The 16,053-nt window shown below is 41.5% G+C and overlaps 1 protein-coding gene across 3 annotated transcripts; it reads right to left on the bottom strand.

Moving 5' to 3' along the window:
- Positions 1-508: 508 nt before the first annotated feature.
- Positions 509-15,982, bottom strand: LOC140638937 (uncharacterized). 3 transcript variants are annotated; one of them, XM_072837116.1, is made up of 5 exons: positions 15,512-15,982; positions 13,743-13,913; positions 13,200-13,297; positions 10,955-11,081; positions 509-3,872 (listed from the first exon to the last, which is right to left on the bottom strand). In XM_072837116.1, exon 5 carries the CDS (start codon positions 3,567-3,569, stop codon positions 2,439-2,441), a length of 1,131 nt encoding a protein of 376 aa, XP_072693217.1. In that variant the 5' UTR covers positions 3,570-3,872; positions 10,955-11,081; positions 13,200-13,297; positions 13,743-13,913; positions 15,512-15,982; the 3' UTR covers positions 509-2,438. The 3 variants fall into 3 exon arrangements, with proteins under 3 accessions (XP_072693217.1, XP_072693216.1, XP_072693218.1); XM_072837115.1 differs by having other exon boundaries at positions 509-3,652; positions 15,512-15,978; XM_072837117.1 differs by lacking the exons at positions 13,743-13,913; positions 15,512-15,982 and having other exon boundaries at positions 509-3,652; positions 11,008-11,081; positions 13,200-13,265.
- Between the last annotated feature and the right edge of the window lie 71 nt (positions 15,983-16,053).

The raw sequence follows: 16,053 nt of genomic DNA, 5'->3' as shown, positions 1-16,053 counted from the left end.
CAACTAGATTATAATAATTCCTAATCTTGATGAATTGACTATTTTATCATTATAGAATGTCCTTATGTATCTATGACACCCCTGTTCTTGAATTCTATTTTATCTGATATTAATATATCCACTACAGCTTTTTCATGATTAGTGTTTTCACTATGAATCTATCTTTTGAACTTTCAACCTGTGTTTCCGTATTTAAAGTATGAGTCTTTTACATATAGTTGGGTCATGCTTCTTTATTCAGTCTCACAGTTTTATTTGGAGTGTCTCTTTTACATTTAATGTAATTATTGATATGGTTGAACTTAATTCTACCATTTTGCTACCTGTTTATGATTTGTCCCATCTGTGTCTTTTCCTCCTTTCCTGCTTTCTTTTGGGTTAAACATTTTTTAACATGTAATTTAATTCCTCTACTTGCATTATTTTTTAATGGATATTCTATAGGAATTATAGTATCATCTATAATTTCTCATCATTTCCTTAGCATTATTATTCTTTGTCATATTACTTTTTTTTTTTTTAAGATTTTACTTATTTGACAGAGAACAAGTAGGGGAGGGGGGCAGAGGGAGAGAATGAGAGAAGCAGACTCCTCAGTGAGCAAGAAGCCCTACTCAGGGTTCTATCACAGGACTCAGAGATCATGACCTGAGTCGAAGGCAGATGATTAACCAACTGAGCCATCCAGGCACCCACCCCTCTTTGTCATATTCAATGTAGAAACACTTTTTACTTACCTTTCTTCCACTTACATCCCTTCAAATTCAGTATTAATTAGTACACACAACTAAATTATATTCTAATTTCAGGAAATTGTGAGATAGCAATTATACAGTTGGAGTCAAAAGTTTAACTCTTTGATGTTCCCTCCCACTCTGTCTCCACTCCTGATTTCTGGTCTTCCTCTTGTTTCTTTTGATTAATATTTGCCACCTTTGGGCCATGGGTAGCAAACACAATATATGATCCTCGTAAGCAGAAGTGGTTGAGAAAGCTGTAACCAAGCTTAAAGGAGCACATTAGCAAGGGTGAGGGCCAGAGCAGATACTAACAGAAGTTAGTATCAGGCAGTACAATTCACACCAAGTCAGAAAAAAAGTTTAAAAGGTCCAAACAAAAGGATCCAAAGTCAGGTAAAAGAAAAGATGACATTATATAATTAGAAAGAGAAAGAAAAGACAGAAACAAGGACACCAAGAGCTCCTGAGAGCTGAGGTAGATCACTATTATCCTTTCAATTGCCTGTAGTGCTCCTACTTTACTGAGTTGATCCTTGTGCAGAAAGAGCCTAAATCAGTGGTTCCTAATTTTGGCTGCATATTGGAACCTGAGGAATTTTAAAATTCCTGATGTCGAGGCTGCACCCTAGTCCACATTTAATCTGAATCTCTGGTGCTAGGACCCAGGTACTTTTTTTTCAAAGCTTCTTAGATTTCTGTGTACATCCAGGGTTAATAAACTCCAGTGTAAATGTTTGCAAGTGAACAAGAGGTGTGTAGGGACAGAGAAAAGGAGTATTTCCTACGCTTAGAATTTTTTTCTCTTTATTTCCCTAGAGAAACTTCCTGGTGATTTTCCTTTTTAGGATCCTGATCCTCCCCACCTGGCTTCAGGTTGAAACTACTATTTACAGAGCATTTAGCCTCTGACAGCCCAGGTGGCTCAGCGGTTTAGCGCCAAGTCCCACATCGGGTTCCCTGCATGGAGCCTGCTTCTCCCTCTGCCTGTGTCTCTGCGCCTCTCTGTGTGTGTGTGTGTGTGTGTGTGTGTGTGTGTGTGTGTCTCATGAATAAATATTTAAAAAAAATAGCCTTAGCCTCGAGTACTGTTCAGTCTGCTCCTCTGATTAGTTTTTTTTAAGATTTTATTTATTTATTTATTCATGAGAGACACAGATAGAGGCAGAGACACAGGCAGAGGGAAAAGAAGCCTCCATGCAGGGAGCCCGATGTGGGACTCGATCCTGGGACACTAGGATCACGCCCTGGGCTGAAGGCAGGTGCTCAACCGCTGAGCCACCCAGACATCCCGTGTGATTAGTTTTTCTACTGATATCAGATGCTTAGCTCCTAAGGCTGTTTCTCTGACTAAACCAGACTTTCTCTTGTGTTTCTCTAGGATTTCTCTTCACTGCTTCACTTTCTGGGGTTTGTTACTGTACCTCTTGTCCTCTTCCCATAACTAATAACCTTTCAAGGAAGAGAGCTATCTTTCTGCATTACACAGCCTCATATGTTTTTGTAGTATACCTTGTAATTAGAACAGGTCTGAACAATCAGGAGAGAATACATAATTTTCACCCTTTCTTTTCTTTTTTAGGTCAACTCTATGCCTGACATGGGGCTTGAACGCACAACCCACAGATCAAGAGTTGCATGCTCTACCGAGCCACCTGGGTTCCCAGAGACTACATAATTATTTTAATAATTTACTGCATTCTATTCATCATGAATTTCTTTATGTTGATGAAAGGCTGAATGCACCCTGAAGGTTTTCTCACATTTCTTACATTTGTAGTGTTTTTCTCCTGTATGGGTTTTCTGGTGTTGAATAAGAGATGAACTCTGGCTGAAAGCTCTGTCACAATCATTGCATTTATATGGTTTCTCTCCAGTATGAGTTCTCAGATGCTTTGTAAGAGATGAGCTCTGGCTGAAGGCCTTCTTGCATTCTTTACATTTGTAAGGTTTCTCACCAGTATGAATTCTCTGATGTCTTACAAGAGCTGAGCGATCACTGAAGGCTTTCCCACATTCGTTACATTTGTAAGGTTTCTCCCCAGTATGGGTTCCTTGATGTTGAATAAGAGCTGAACAGTAGCTGAAAGCTTTCCCACATTCACTGCATTCATAGGGCTTTTCCCCTGTATGAATTCTCTGATGTTGAGTGAGGCCTGACCTGTCACTAAAGGCTTTCCCACATTCTGTACATCCATAAGGTTTTTCTCCAGTATGAACCCTCTGATGTTTAATAAGGGATGAGGTATCATTGAAAGCTTTTCCACATTCCTTGCATTTATAGGGTTTCTCTCCAGTGTGGATTCTGTGATGTTGAATTAGATATGTGCTTTGGTTGAAGGCCTTCCCACATTCATTGCACTCATAGGGCTTTTCTCCAGTATGAATGATATGATGTTGAATGAGGGCTGATCGATGACTGAAGGCCTTCCCACACTCGTTACACTCATAGGGTTTCTCTCCAGTGTGGATTCTCTGATGCTGAATAAGTGATGAGCTCCGGCTGAAGGCTTTCCCACACTCTTTACAAACATAAGGTTTCTCTCCAGTATGAATTCTCTGATGTAGAATAAAGGCTGAGTAGTAACTGAAGGACTTCCCACATTCATTGCACTTCCAAGGCTTTTTCACTAAGTAAATGTTGTGATGTTTAATTGGGTTTGAGCTTTCCCCAGTTTGATTACAATTCTCCACAGAGATTTTCTTGCGTTTAATTATGACTTGCCTTAAATCTTTCTTCTGATTTCCCTGCTGTCTTTCTAATGTGCCTTCACATTGCCAGGCTTCCATCAATCTGGAGTCCCAGGACTCATCCTTTTTAAGTCTCTCCATGATCAGCTCTCTTTCAGGTGACTCTTCTTCATAAAGTCCCTGCTTTGAAAAGGATTCTTTAGCTTCAGGTATAGATTCGGAATCTGAAATCAATAAAAAGTACAAGTCTTTGTGTGCTCTGGGGTGAGAGAAAAAAACTGCTGAGTTGGCAAGAGGGAAAAAAAAATGATGCTTGATAAGTTTGTTTATTAGAATGTTTTCAGAAAGTGCCTCCTGGGAATGTCTGAGGAGGTTCCAGGGACTAATAGAGATGGGAGAATGGCTAGTACAAGGCACAGTAAGAGAACAATGAGGATGCTGCACCTAAAAGAATGGAAAACAGTGGACTAGTCAGGAAGGAAGATAAGCAGTGGGGCTAAGAATAAATGTTAATAAAAAATATCTGAGGAAAAAAAAAATATCTGAGGAAGAGTGAAAAGATGAAAACACAAGTTGAGATTGGGCAGTTTTTAAAAAGTACAAGACAAAAAAAATTACTTACAATAATCACCCAGAAATAGCCACTTTTGACTTTTTTAAATAGTTCCCATCGGTCCTTTTTTTTTTTTTTAAAGAGAGCAGGGTCAGCCAGTGGAGAGGCAGAGAGAGAGAGAGAGAATTTTTTTTTAAAGACTTTATTTATTCATGAGAGACACAGAGAGAAAGGCAGAAACATAGGCAGAGGGAGAAGTAGGCTCCATGCAGGGAGCCTGATGTGGGACTCAATCCCGGGACTCGGGATCATGCCCTGAGCCAAAGGCAGACACTCAACCACTGAGCCACCCAGGCATCCTACCCAGTGGATTCTTTTCATTCCTTGTTTAGATTGGCCCCTCAACAGCACTTGACAGTGGTGACCATGCATCCCTCCTAACAACATTCCCACCCCCATCTTTCCCCAAACTTTATTCAGATATAATTGGCAGATGTTCTTTCTTAACTTCTGTGATTCTAAGCTGTCCAAGTTTTACTCCTGCTATTTATTTAGAGCTTTTTCTGTTTCTTCTTCTTAAATGTTGATGCTTCTTGGTATACAGTCTAGGCTCTCCTTTTTTGCCCCTCCCCATTCTCCACTACACTGTCTCCATTAAAGACTTCATCTAGTCCATGGTATTAGTTGCTTCTTTTAGAAAATTCAAATATATTTGACATAAAACACTGTATAAGTTTAAGGTACACAACATGCTACTTTGATGTGTTTATATACTGTAATATGATGCTGATGTATTGATAGTTAGCACCTCAATTATATTACATAATTATTATTTCTATTTTTTATTTCTATTTTGTGATGGGAATAATTAAAATCTAGTCATTAGCAAGTTTGATGATTATAATACAATATTGTTATCTGTGTTGACTCTACTGTGCATTAAATCTCTGGGATTTAGGGATCCCTGGGTGGCACAGCGGTTTGGCGCCTGCCTTTGGCCCAGGGTGCGATCCTGGAGACCCGGGATCGAATCCCACGTCGGGCTCCCGGTGCATGGAGCCTGCTTCTCCCTCTGCCTGTGTCTCTGCCTCTCTGTCTCTCTCTGTGACTATCATAAATAAAAATAAATAATAAATAAATAAATAAATAAATAAATAAATAAATAAATAAATAAATCTATCTCTGGGATTTATTTGTTTACTAGTTGCAGTTGCCTTCTATATATCAATGATTTCCAATTCTTATCTCCAGCTTAGTTCTGATCCCACACCCATATATCCAACTATTTACTTCTGTCCTCTACACTGTATAATCCAACTATTTACTTCTGTCCCCTACACCATATAATCCAATTATTTACTTAGTTATATATCCAACTAGCCAACTACATGTATCCACTTGGAAATCTCAAATTCAGTATATCCATACCTTAATTCATCTTATCCCTCAATCTGTGTATTTCCCAGCTTTCATCATCTATATGTCACCACCATCATTCTTTTTTTTTTTTTTCAAATTTTTTATTTATTTATGATAGTCACAGAGAGAGAGAGAGGAGGCAGAGACACAGGCAGAGGGAGAAGCAGGCTCCATGCACCGGGAACCCGACATGGGATTCGATCCCGGGTATCCGGGATCGCGCCCTGGGCCAAAGGCAGGCGCCAAACCGCTGCGCCACCCAGGGATCCCCCATCATTCTTATTAATAAAAAGACACTAATATAAGAATATGAACTCCACCACCAAAAGGTCTTTTTCTGAGGGCAGGTAATTTTCTTTGGTTCACTGATATTTCTCAGGGCCTATCATAGTTCTGGTAAAGAAAAAGTATATGCATGAAATCGATGTTGTATGGGGGTGCCTGGGTGGCTCAGTCAGTTAAGTGTCTGCCTTTGGCTCAGGTCATGATCTCAGGGTCCTGGGATTGAGCCCCACATCAGGCTCCCTGCACAGTGGGGAATCTGCTTCCCCTCTCTCTTTGCTCCTCTCCTCCATTCATGCTCTCTCTCTCTCAAATAAATAAACACAATCTTTAAAAAGGAAAAAAAAAAAGAAATAGATGTATGCACTGAGCTGGCCGCAAATAATACAAGCAGTGAACAAATCTGGAGAGTAATAAGCCTTTCTTAAGATCCTTTTATCCCATTATAGAAACATACCAATATTTGATCAAAATATATCCTAATGCTGCCATAATTTTCAGAAGTTGAAAATCTCATGGTAACCTAAAGTTTAATATATGCTATGAACTAGGGATGCCTGGGCAGCTCAGTGATTGAGTGTCTGCCTTCGGCTCAGGTCATGATCCCGGAGTCCTGTGATCAAGTCCCACATCGGGCTCCCCAATGGCAGCCTGCTTCTCCCTCAACTTCTCTGCCTCTCTGTGTCTCTCATGAATAAATAAATAAAATCTTAAAAAAAAAAATATATATATATATATGCTATGAACTATAATAATATCAGGAAATATCTAATGTTTATTATGTATAAGCTACTGTTTTAAAAAATTAAATATATGAATACATCTAATCCTCACAAAACTCCAAAAAGCTTTTCTAGCTTAAAGTCTGAAAACGGAGAATCATACTAAGCTTTTCCCTCTACACTACCAACCAAAACAAATAAATCACCAAGTTTTATGGATTATACTTCCCAAATCTCTCTCATTCATTCTGTATTTCCTCTCCCCATTATTACCACCCCAATTCAGTTACCATCATCTCTCCCCTAACTCAATGGAGCTAATTGTATCCTTTCTCAATGCATCATTCTCCAATCAAATCTGATTGTATAAACCATAGAGTAATGAATGGAAACAGACTCAATGATTACCCAGATATAAAGGAACTTGAAGTAACTATGATTAATATATAAAAGTAAAAGTCTCCAGTGGAAAAGAAGGACAACATGCTTTAACAGTTGAGGAATGTTAGCAAAGAGATACAAACTATAAAAGTCAAATGAAAATGCTAAAGATGAAAAACTGGTAATGGAGATTAATGTCTTTGATGAACGCATCAGTAAAGTCAACAAAGCTAAGAATCAGTAAACTTCCAAATAGGTCAAAATAAACTACCCAAACTAAAGCATAAAGAGCATAAAAGAGTGAAAAACCTAACAAACCAGAAGAGACCATCTGAGAGCTGCGGGACAATATCTAATGCTCTAAATCCATGTAATTGGAATCCTGGAAGGAGAAGAGACAGAGAGAATAGGCAGAAACAGTACTTGATGAGTTAATGGCTGATAATATTCCACAACTAATGAAAGGTATCAAACCAAAAATCCAAGGAAGTTCAGAGAACCCTAAGCGGAATGAAACATGCACATGCATGTGCATACACCCCCCCTACACACACACACACCTCTAAATACATTGTATGCAAACTGTTGAAAACCAAGATAAAGAGGAAATCTTAAAAACAGCCATAGAGGGCAGCCCCCGTGGCACAGCAGTTTAGAGCCGCCGGCAGCCTGGGGTGTGATCCTGGAGACCAGGAATTGAGTCCCACATCAGGCTCCCTGCATGGAGCCTGCTTCTCCCTCTGCCTGTGTCTCTGCCTCTCTGTGTGTGTGTGTGTGTCTCTATGAATAAATAAATAAAATCTTTAAAAAAAAAAAAAAAAAAAAACAGCCGGGGCAGCCCGGGTGGCTCAGCGGTTTAGCACCTGCCTTCAGCCTAGGGTGTGATCCTGGAGACCCGGGACTAAGTCCCATGTCGGGCTCCCTGCATGGAGCCTGCTTCTCCCTCTGCCTGTGTCTCTGCCTCTCTCTGTGTGTCTCTCATGAATAAGTAAATTAAAAAAAAAAAATCTTAAAAAAAAAAGCCATAGAAAAAGCCATAGAAACACTACAGAAGAGCAAAAATAAAAATTACACAAACTTTGTCACAAATTATGTAAGCCAGAAGACAATGAAGGGACACATTTAAATTGCTGAAAGAAAGAAAAAAAACCTCTGTCCCTAAGAATTCTATATTCAGTGAAAATATAATTTCATTTTCAAAAGGGAAGATAAAAGGGGTGCCTCACTGGCTCAGTCAGAAGAGCATGTGCCTCCTGATTTTGGAGTTGTGGGTTCAAGCCCCACATTGGGTGTTGAGATTACTTAAAAATAAAATGGAGGGATCCCTGGGTGGCGCAGCGGTTTGGCGCCTGCCTTTGGCCCGGGGCACGATCCTGGAGACCCGGGATCGAATCCCACGTCGGGCTCCCGGTGCATGGAGCCTGCTTCTCCCTCTGCCTGTGACTCTGCCTCTCTGTCTCTCTCTGTGTGACTATCATGAATAAATAAATAAAATCTTTAAAAAAAAAAAAAATGGAATGGAAAGGAAAGGGAAAGGGAAAAGGAAAGGAGGAAGGAAGAAAGATAGAAAGATGAAAGTTATTTTTTCAGCCAAGCAAAAGCTGAGAGAATTCATTACCAGTAGGTGTGCACTATAAGAAATGTGCTTATAGGCAGAAGGTAATTTATATAAGTCAAGAACTTGTATATACACCAGGGGTCAGCACGTTATGGCCCATGGGGCAACCAAACTGACCCACCACAGGCCAAATCTGGCCACTCCCACTTTTTACAAATTGTTTATGGCTGCCTCTATGCTACAATAGCAAAGTTAAATAACTGCAAGAAAGTATATGGCCCATCAAGCAAAAAATATTTACCATCTGGTCCTTTATAGAGAAGTTTGCCAACCCCTGATCTATATATAAAATGAATAGTATTTGCAATAGGATAATGAAAATACCCAACCAAAAAACAGAAAAAGAAAAATGAACGAGGAAAAGATGGAACAAATAGAAAACAACTAGATATATGTGAGATTTAAATCCAACTGTACCAATAGTTAATTTAAATGTAAATGACCTAAACACAGCAATTGAAAACTCCAGAAATTGTTGGCATGTGTTTAAAAACCAGACCCAATTCTATGCTGTCCACAAGAAACTTACTTTAAGTAGGTTTTTAAAAATGGGGGATCCCTGGGTGGCGCAGCGGTTTGGCGCCTGCCTTTGGCCCAGGGCGCGATCCTGGAGACCCGGGATCGAATCCCACATCGGGCTCCCGGTGCATGGAGCCTGCTTCTCCCTCTGCTTATGTCTCTGCCTCTCTCTCTCTCTCACTGTGTGCTTATCATAAATAAAAAAAAAAAAGAAATTAAAATAAGAGCAAATTAGATCTAAAGTTAGCAAAGGGGAAAAAATTAATTGTTAAAATCTTAGGAAGACTAATAAAATTAAAACAGAGAAGATACAGATTACCAATATAAGGAATGAAAGATGGTAAATCACTACGACGGCTCACTCAAGAAGAAACAGATCATCCGAATGGTCCTATATCTATCAAGGGACCTTCCAATAAAGCAAACTCAAGACCCAGAGAGCTTGACTAGACTAAGCTTTTGATATTTTTTTTAAGATTTATTTATTTATTCATAGAGAGAGAGAGGCAGAGACACAGGCAGAGGGAGAAGCAGGCTCCACGCAGGAAGCCCAACGTGGGACTCGACCCCAGGGTCCCCAGGAACACACCCCGGGCTGCAGGAGGTGCCAAACCGCTGTGCCACCGGGGCTGCCCTAAGCTTTTGATATTATATCTAATAAAATGGTTCTTCTACCTTTTATTTTTTATTTTATTTTATTAAGATTTCATTTATTTATTCATGAGAGACAGAGAGAGAGAGAGAGAGAGAGAGAGAGAGAGAGAAAGGCAGAGACATAGGCAGAGGGAGAAGCAGGCTCCATGCAAGGAGCCTGATGTGGAACTCAATCGTGGATCCTGGGATCACAACCTGAGCCAAAGGCAGAGGCTCAACCACTGAGCCTCCCAGGCGTCCCTCTTCTAGGTTTTATACCTATATCTGTGATTCATTGAGAATAACTGTGTATGGTGGGAGGTATGGATTTTCTTTTGGCATATATATATATATATCCAGTTGTTCCAGTACCATTTTTTTTTTTTTTAAATTTATGATAGGCACACAGTGAGAGAGAGAGAGAGGCAGAGACTAGGCAGAGGAAGAAGCAGGCTCCTTGCACCGGGAGCCCAACGTGGGATTCGATCCCAGGTCTCCAGGATCCCTGGGCCAAAGGCAGGCGCTAAACCACTGCGCCACCCAGGGATCCCCCAGTACCATTTGTTGAAAAGATTCTCCTTTTAACATTGAATTGATTTTGCATCTTTGTCAGAAATTTGTGTGGGTCTACTTCTGGGCCATCTGTTCTGTTCCATTGATTTACATCTATCCTTTCATCATACCACACTGTTTTGATTACTAAAGCTTTACAAATCTTTAAACCAATGTAATGGGGCACCTGGGTGACTCAGTCAATTGGGTGTCTGCCTTCAGTTCAGGTCTTAATCCTGGAGTCCCAGAATCAAGCCCCAAGTCCGGCTTCCTGCTCAGTGGAAGGAGGAAGCTCCTCCTTCTCCCTGCTCATGCTCAGTCTACTCTCTCTAATAAATGAGTGAAATCTTAAATAATAATGATGATGATGATGATGATTTAAGGAAGTACACTGTAAAAAAAAAAAAAAAAAACGAAACAGTGTAATGAAGCTGGCCTTTTTCAATACCAAAAACAGTGAACTTTTACTTGGCAAAAGAGAAAAGGAGCCAATTCTGAGCCCAGAGTGATCAGGGATCTCCTAGGGGATTAGGGCCCTCTGGATCTTAAGCAAAACTATGGCATTTTAGACGCCCTTAGTTATAGAGAAGCTTATGTCCCAGTAAGCAGTTCGCATTAAAAATTAACTTCCTGGGATCCCTGGGTGGTGCAGCGGTTTGGCGCCTGCCTTTGGCCCAGGGTGCAATCCTGGAGACCCAGGATCGAATCCCACGTTGGGCTCCTGGTGCATGGAGCCTGCTTCTCTCTCTGTCTCTCTCTCTCTCTCTCTCTCTCTCTCTCTCTCTGTGATTATCATAAATAAATAAGAAATTAAAAAATACTTTTAAAAAAAAATTAACTTCCTTACCCCAAAATACCAGGCTCCCACAATTCTCCACTTTCATATCCATGCCCATGTACCTTTGGGCAGAATTCAGCTGTTCTTCTTCCACCTGAGTTAAGTCCATTTCCTCATCCTTGACTGTCACCAATTCCTGGAAGAACAAGCACACTATTATAGGACTTAGGGAAGAGAACAATCTATAAGAAGAAGATTTTTTTTAATCTAAAGGTTAAGCCTTTATTTTATGGAACAGTCTACAATTTCTATGTTAAGGAAAATAATAATAGCTCACATTTATAATCTATCGTCTATGTTCCAAGTCCTTTGAACTACCTCTTGTAATGATAACTATATGAAGTAAGTACTCTTATTAACATTATTCACAGATATGAGGACCAGATCTGAGATTTGGACCCAGGCAGTCTGCTTCCAAAGCTATACTCTTTCTTTTAAATGTAAAATAAAATATACTAGTTTCAAGTATACAACATGGTGATTTGACATCAAAGCTGTACTCTTAACTGTATGTTTCTGTCTTTTACATATTATACTAAATAAATCTAATGTAAACTAACCACTGAATGACAACCAAATGTTAATTACTAATTGTACTTAGTTGTTGTAGATGGGATAAATCTCAGATATGTAATTTATACTGATTTCTAGAATATTCAGAGATTTTATAGAAATTCTGCTTGATATTGTGATTGTATACAGATAGCCATCCTGTTCTAACAGAGGCTACTTCTTTCTCTGTACTTAGGGCTATGACTTTTAGATTTATTTAGTTATCCTTTAGTAACTACAGTTGTTCTGAATGAATGGATTTATTGATTGTAAACTGAAAATGATCAACTGTTCTTTATACTCTGTTATATTGACAGTCATATCGGTGTATTTTGTTGATCATACTTAACCGGAGAATGCTTTGTGAGAAAACCAATAGAATATAGTAGTTGAGGGGCATCTGGATGGCACAGTCGATTAAGCATCCTGGTTTCAGCTCAGGTCATGATCTCAGAGCCCTGATCTGAGTCATGAGATCAAGCCTCACATTGGGCTCCACACTTAGCATGGAGTCTCCTTAAGATTTTCTCTCTCCCTCTACCCCTACCCCCACTATAGTGCTCTCTCTAAAACAAATAAATAAATCTTAAAAAAAAAAAAAAGAATATGTGGTTAAGAGGCATAGGATTTAGGATCAGACATACCTGGGTTCTGATTAGTGTTCAACTACCTTATGATTCTGAGGAAGTTACTGTTAGCCTCAGTTTTGGAGTTTATTTTCAAGTAATCTCTATACCCAATGTGGAACTTGAACTTAGAACCCCAAGATCAAGAGTCGCATGCTCCACTGACTGATCCAGCCAGGCACCTCTGTGAGCCTCAGTTTTACTATGAAATAGGCATCATCCCTAACTCACATGATTTTTTGTTTAAAATAAATGAAGTAACATTTGAAAAGTGGCTCTAAATGTTAGAGTTCCCCATAGCTCAGTCATTAGACATCTCTCTCCATCCATTCTCACATACCTATAAGCAATGTTATTGTGCCCATATTCTTTTTAAAAATCCTAAAAAAAAAAACCACACACACACACACACACACACAAAAAAAAAAAAAAAAAAAAAAAAACCCTCTTCGGTCCTCTCCTTTAAAGTAGAACTCTCCAAAATACTTGTTGGTAGTCCCTGCCTCCAATTTCTCTCCTATTCTCTCCTGAATCCTTTCTAGTCAGGCTTTCATTCCTGCCGTTCCATGAAATTGTTCTTGGAAGTCACCAATGATCTTCATATTTTTAAATCCAACAATCAATTCTCAGGCCTCATCACACTTGACTTAGCAGCAGCATTTAACACACCTAATCGCTCCCTGCTTCTTGAAACTCTCCCATTGGTTATCAGGATGCCATACTTTCAACTTCTCCCTACCCCACTGGCCACATCTTATCAGTCTGTTTTGCTGGTTCCTCTTCATCTCCCTGACCACTAAGATTTGAAGAGCTATAGGGCTCAGTAATAAAATTTCAACTCTTCTCTATTCCCTCAGTGATCACAGTTTCACAGTTTATAATGCCACTCACGCAGATTACTCCCAAATTCAATGCTCAAGCTGGAGCTCTCCCCAGACTTCCAAGTCTTCAAGGAAATATTACCTTGGTTCAGTTCTCTAGTTGGGATTGCTGTGGATCTCTAAAGAAAATGAAAAAAGGAAACAACACACCATGAAGACCTAGCTAAGATTTCAGAGGAGGGAACTCAAACTTGCCTGGAACTCCACAGGAAGGAGTCCAACAGTAGGTTCCATTTCTTCTGTGTTCGCTTTTTGGGGCAGAGAAGCATCCTCTGTAGTAATGGCTGGAAGGACTAGGGGGATAAAAAGCCACAAAGGAAGTAAACTCTATTCAATAGACAAAAGCTATCATAAACCAGCTAAATTATATACACAAGCCCCACTCAACCTAACTCAGAAAGGTAGGATGAAGATAAAGATGATAAAGTGAAAACACACTGCCCAAAAAACTAAATTGTAGACCCACAATACATCAACCTTTTGGAATCATCTAACAAGGAGTAGAAAAGCATCACCTATCTTTTATCACAAAAGCAAGCAAGATGAAATAGTCTCTCTTCTTCAGCTATTTCTTTTTCTTTTTCTTTTTTTTTTTATTCATGAGAGAGAGAGAGGCAGAGACACAGGCAGAGGGAGAAGCAGGCTCTATGCAGGGAGCCTGACATGGGACTCGATCCCGAGTCTCCAGGATCAGGCCCTGGGCTGAAGGCAGGCTGCAGCTATTTCTATAATGCTTACCTTCTTCCTCAGCTTCAATGGTCAGATAATCCATGATGAGCTTCTCTTTTTTGTCCTGTTACTGCTATGACTTCCTCTTTAGTCACGGTTTCAGATGAGAGATAAACACGGGCTTTTCAGCAATACATAATCTGCTTCTTTGTGTAAACCATTCAACTCTACTCTGAAGCTCTGGAGAGAGATTTTTGAGGTTAGGCTCGCCATCCTCTGGAAATGGTTCCTGCTCCCTGGAGCATCTCTCTCTCTCTCCTCCTAGGAGGCTTACTCCTATGCATTTAAGTCCTAGGGCCTCAGAAGTAATTCCTCTTTGCTTGAAACCTTAATATTTAGGCTAAATTAGTCCCCACAGCTGAAGACCATTCTCTAGAGTACTGAGATCAGTCACTACATGCCATACCAGGACAAAACCAGAAAAGAAGCAGGGCAGTGAACTGTGAGCCTCACACCTCGTTCCAGCCTGTGCAGAAATTCCCAAGACCCTAAAGCACATAGCTGACCATAAGGTGGTCTATGATTATGGTAGCAGTAACTACAAGCAGGGCTCCGACAATTGGTTCATCCTTATGATTCATGAAGACAGGCAGCTGGTAGATGGGGCCCTTATACAGCAGCTGATTCCCCACCTGCTCTTTTTTAAAGACCCTGAAAATGTACACACCCAGGATTCTCTTCCATGGTCAGAGCGAGAACAAAAGACTTCAGTAATTAGTAACAACTGACAGACAAGATGGGTTCCCTTCTGTCAAGGGAGAAAAAGTAAACTTTTAATCAGGCTGACTGACCACGAGGCACAAAACCAGTCAGTACAGCCTAAGGTGACAAGCTGGCACAAAGTCCAACAAAATTTGCAAAAAAAAAAAAAAAAAAAAAGACGCCTGCAGCACAAACTGTTGAATGGCTGCCACATCCTGAAACCGTTTTGTCACTCTGTACCTGAGCACCTGATATTCGTGGTTTGGGACTTGAGCCCGACTAGTCCTTGTAAAGGGCATGGAATTTGTGGTTAGTGCCTATTTAACTCTGAACCTAATCTTTCCTCTTTAGAGTGTACTATAGGTTTGCAGTCGAAGGTTGCATCTCCCAGGTTTGCAAACTGCCCGGGAACAAAGCTTTTCCCTGGCTCTGACCAAACCTTCGCATTCCAGGCGCGCGTGTGCGGTCAACCCTATGCATTGGCCCCAAAAAGAGAGAGAGAGAGAGAAAGTGAGTGTGTGTGTGTGTGTGTGTGTGTGTGTACTCAACCCTTTGTATTGGCCCCAAATACAGGCAGGCCCCAAAACTCTGATAAAGCAAAGCACAGAAGGGCAATGAGTAAGACACGGACCACATTTTTTTTGTGAGTCCCAGAAGTTAAGAACATTAAGGGACTTAGTAGACGGGCAGGTTGAAGGCCAAAACCCACGAAAGGTTCTCTAGCTCCCCGCACCCCGCACTCCGCACTCCCGCTCCCAGAATCCCCCGGTCGGCCACGCCTCCTTCAAGTTCCCGGACTCCATCTCCCAGCGGGCTTAGCGGCAAGCGTACTTCCGGGATGCCTAGTGTCTCAGCGCTGAACCCACAAACCCAGCTCGCCTCCCAGCGAGAGAGAAGAGGGAGCAGTTCGTAGAGCTCTGGAGAGTAGGCCCGGGTCGCGCAGACAGGGCCCAGCCCTCTTCCCGCCGGGGCCGGAACCTGAGAGCGTGGCCCGGGTTGCTGCGGGAGGCAGTGGAGCGGCACGCACGGATCGGCGGGGCGTGGAGACCCGCGCCTAGGGCCCAGCTTACGCTTACCTCTTTCTGGACACAGTGCGGACTCCGCTCCGGCCACAGGGCAGGTCCCCTCGGGGCTGCGCTCTGGGAGAGACGGGAGGGGCGGACGGAGTCCCTTTCCGGGCCCGCGGAGCTGCGGGGAAACAAAAGGCTCGAGCCCGAGGCTCCGTCTGGAGTCGCATCTGCGCACTTGGAGGCGACCGCGCCGGGTCGGGGGTCCCGGCGGAAGGACTTCACTTCCCAGAGGGCTCGAGGACATCGGTGCCGTCCTGGGTGGCGTCTCCCGAGCCAGGGGAGAAAAGTGCAGGGCTTCTGTATCATCCTTTAGATGGAGATAATATCCCATCTGATAGGTCTCCTTTCTGAATAAAATGAGAAACTGTCGTTTATAAGCTTCTGGAGCGGGTTAAGCGTCTGACGTCAGCTCAGGTCAGGATCTCAGGGTCCTGCTACTGAGCACCCCCATCGGGTTCCTGCTCAGCAGGAGTCCGCTTCCCCCTCTCCCTCAGTCCCTCCCCCTGCTCAGGCTCTGCCTCCCAAAAAAGCTTTTAACAAAATTAAAA

Source organism: Canis lupus, chromosome 8 (assembly GCF_048164855.1).
Source record: "Canis lupus baileyi chromosome 8, mCanLup2.hap1, whole genome shotgun sequence".
NCBI lineage: Eukaryota > Metazoa > Chordata > Mammalia > Carnivora > Canidae > Canis > Canis lupus.
This window is presented reverse-complemented; position numbering and strand designations above follow the sequence as displayed.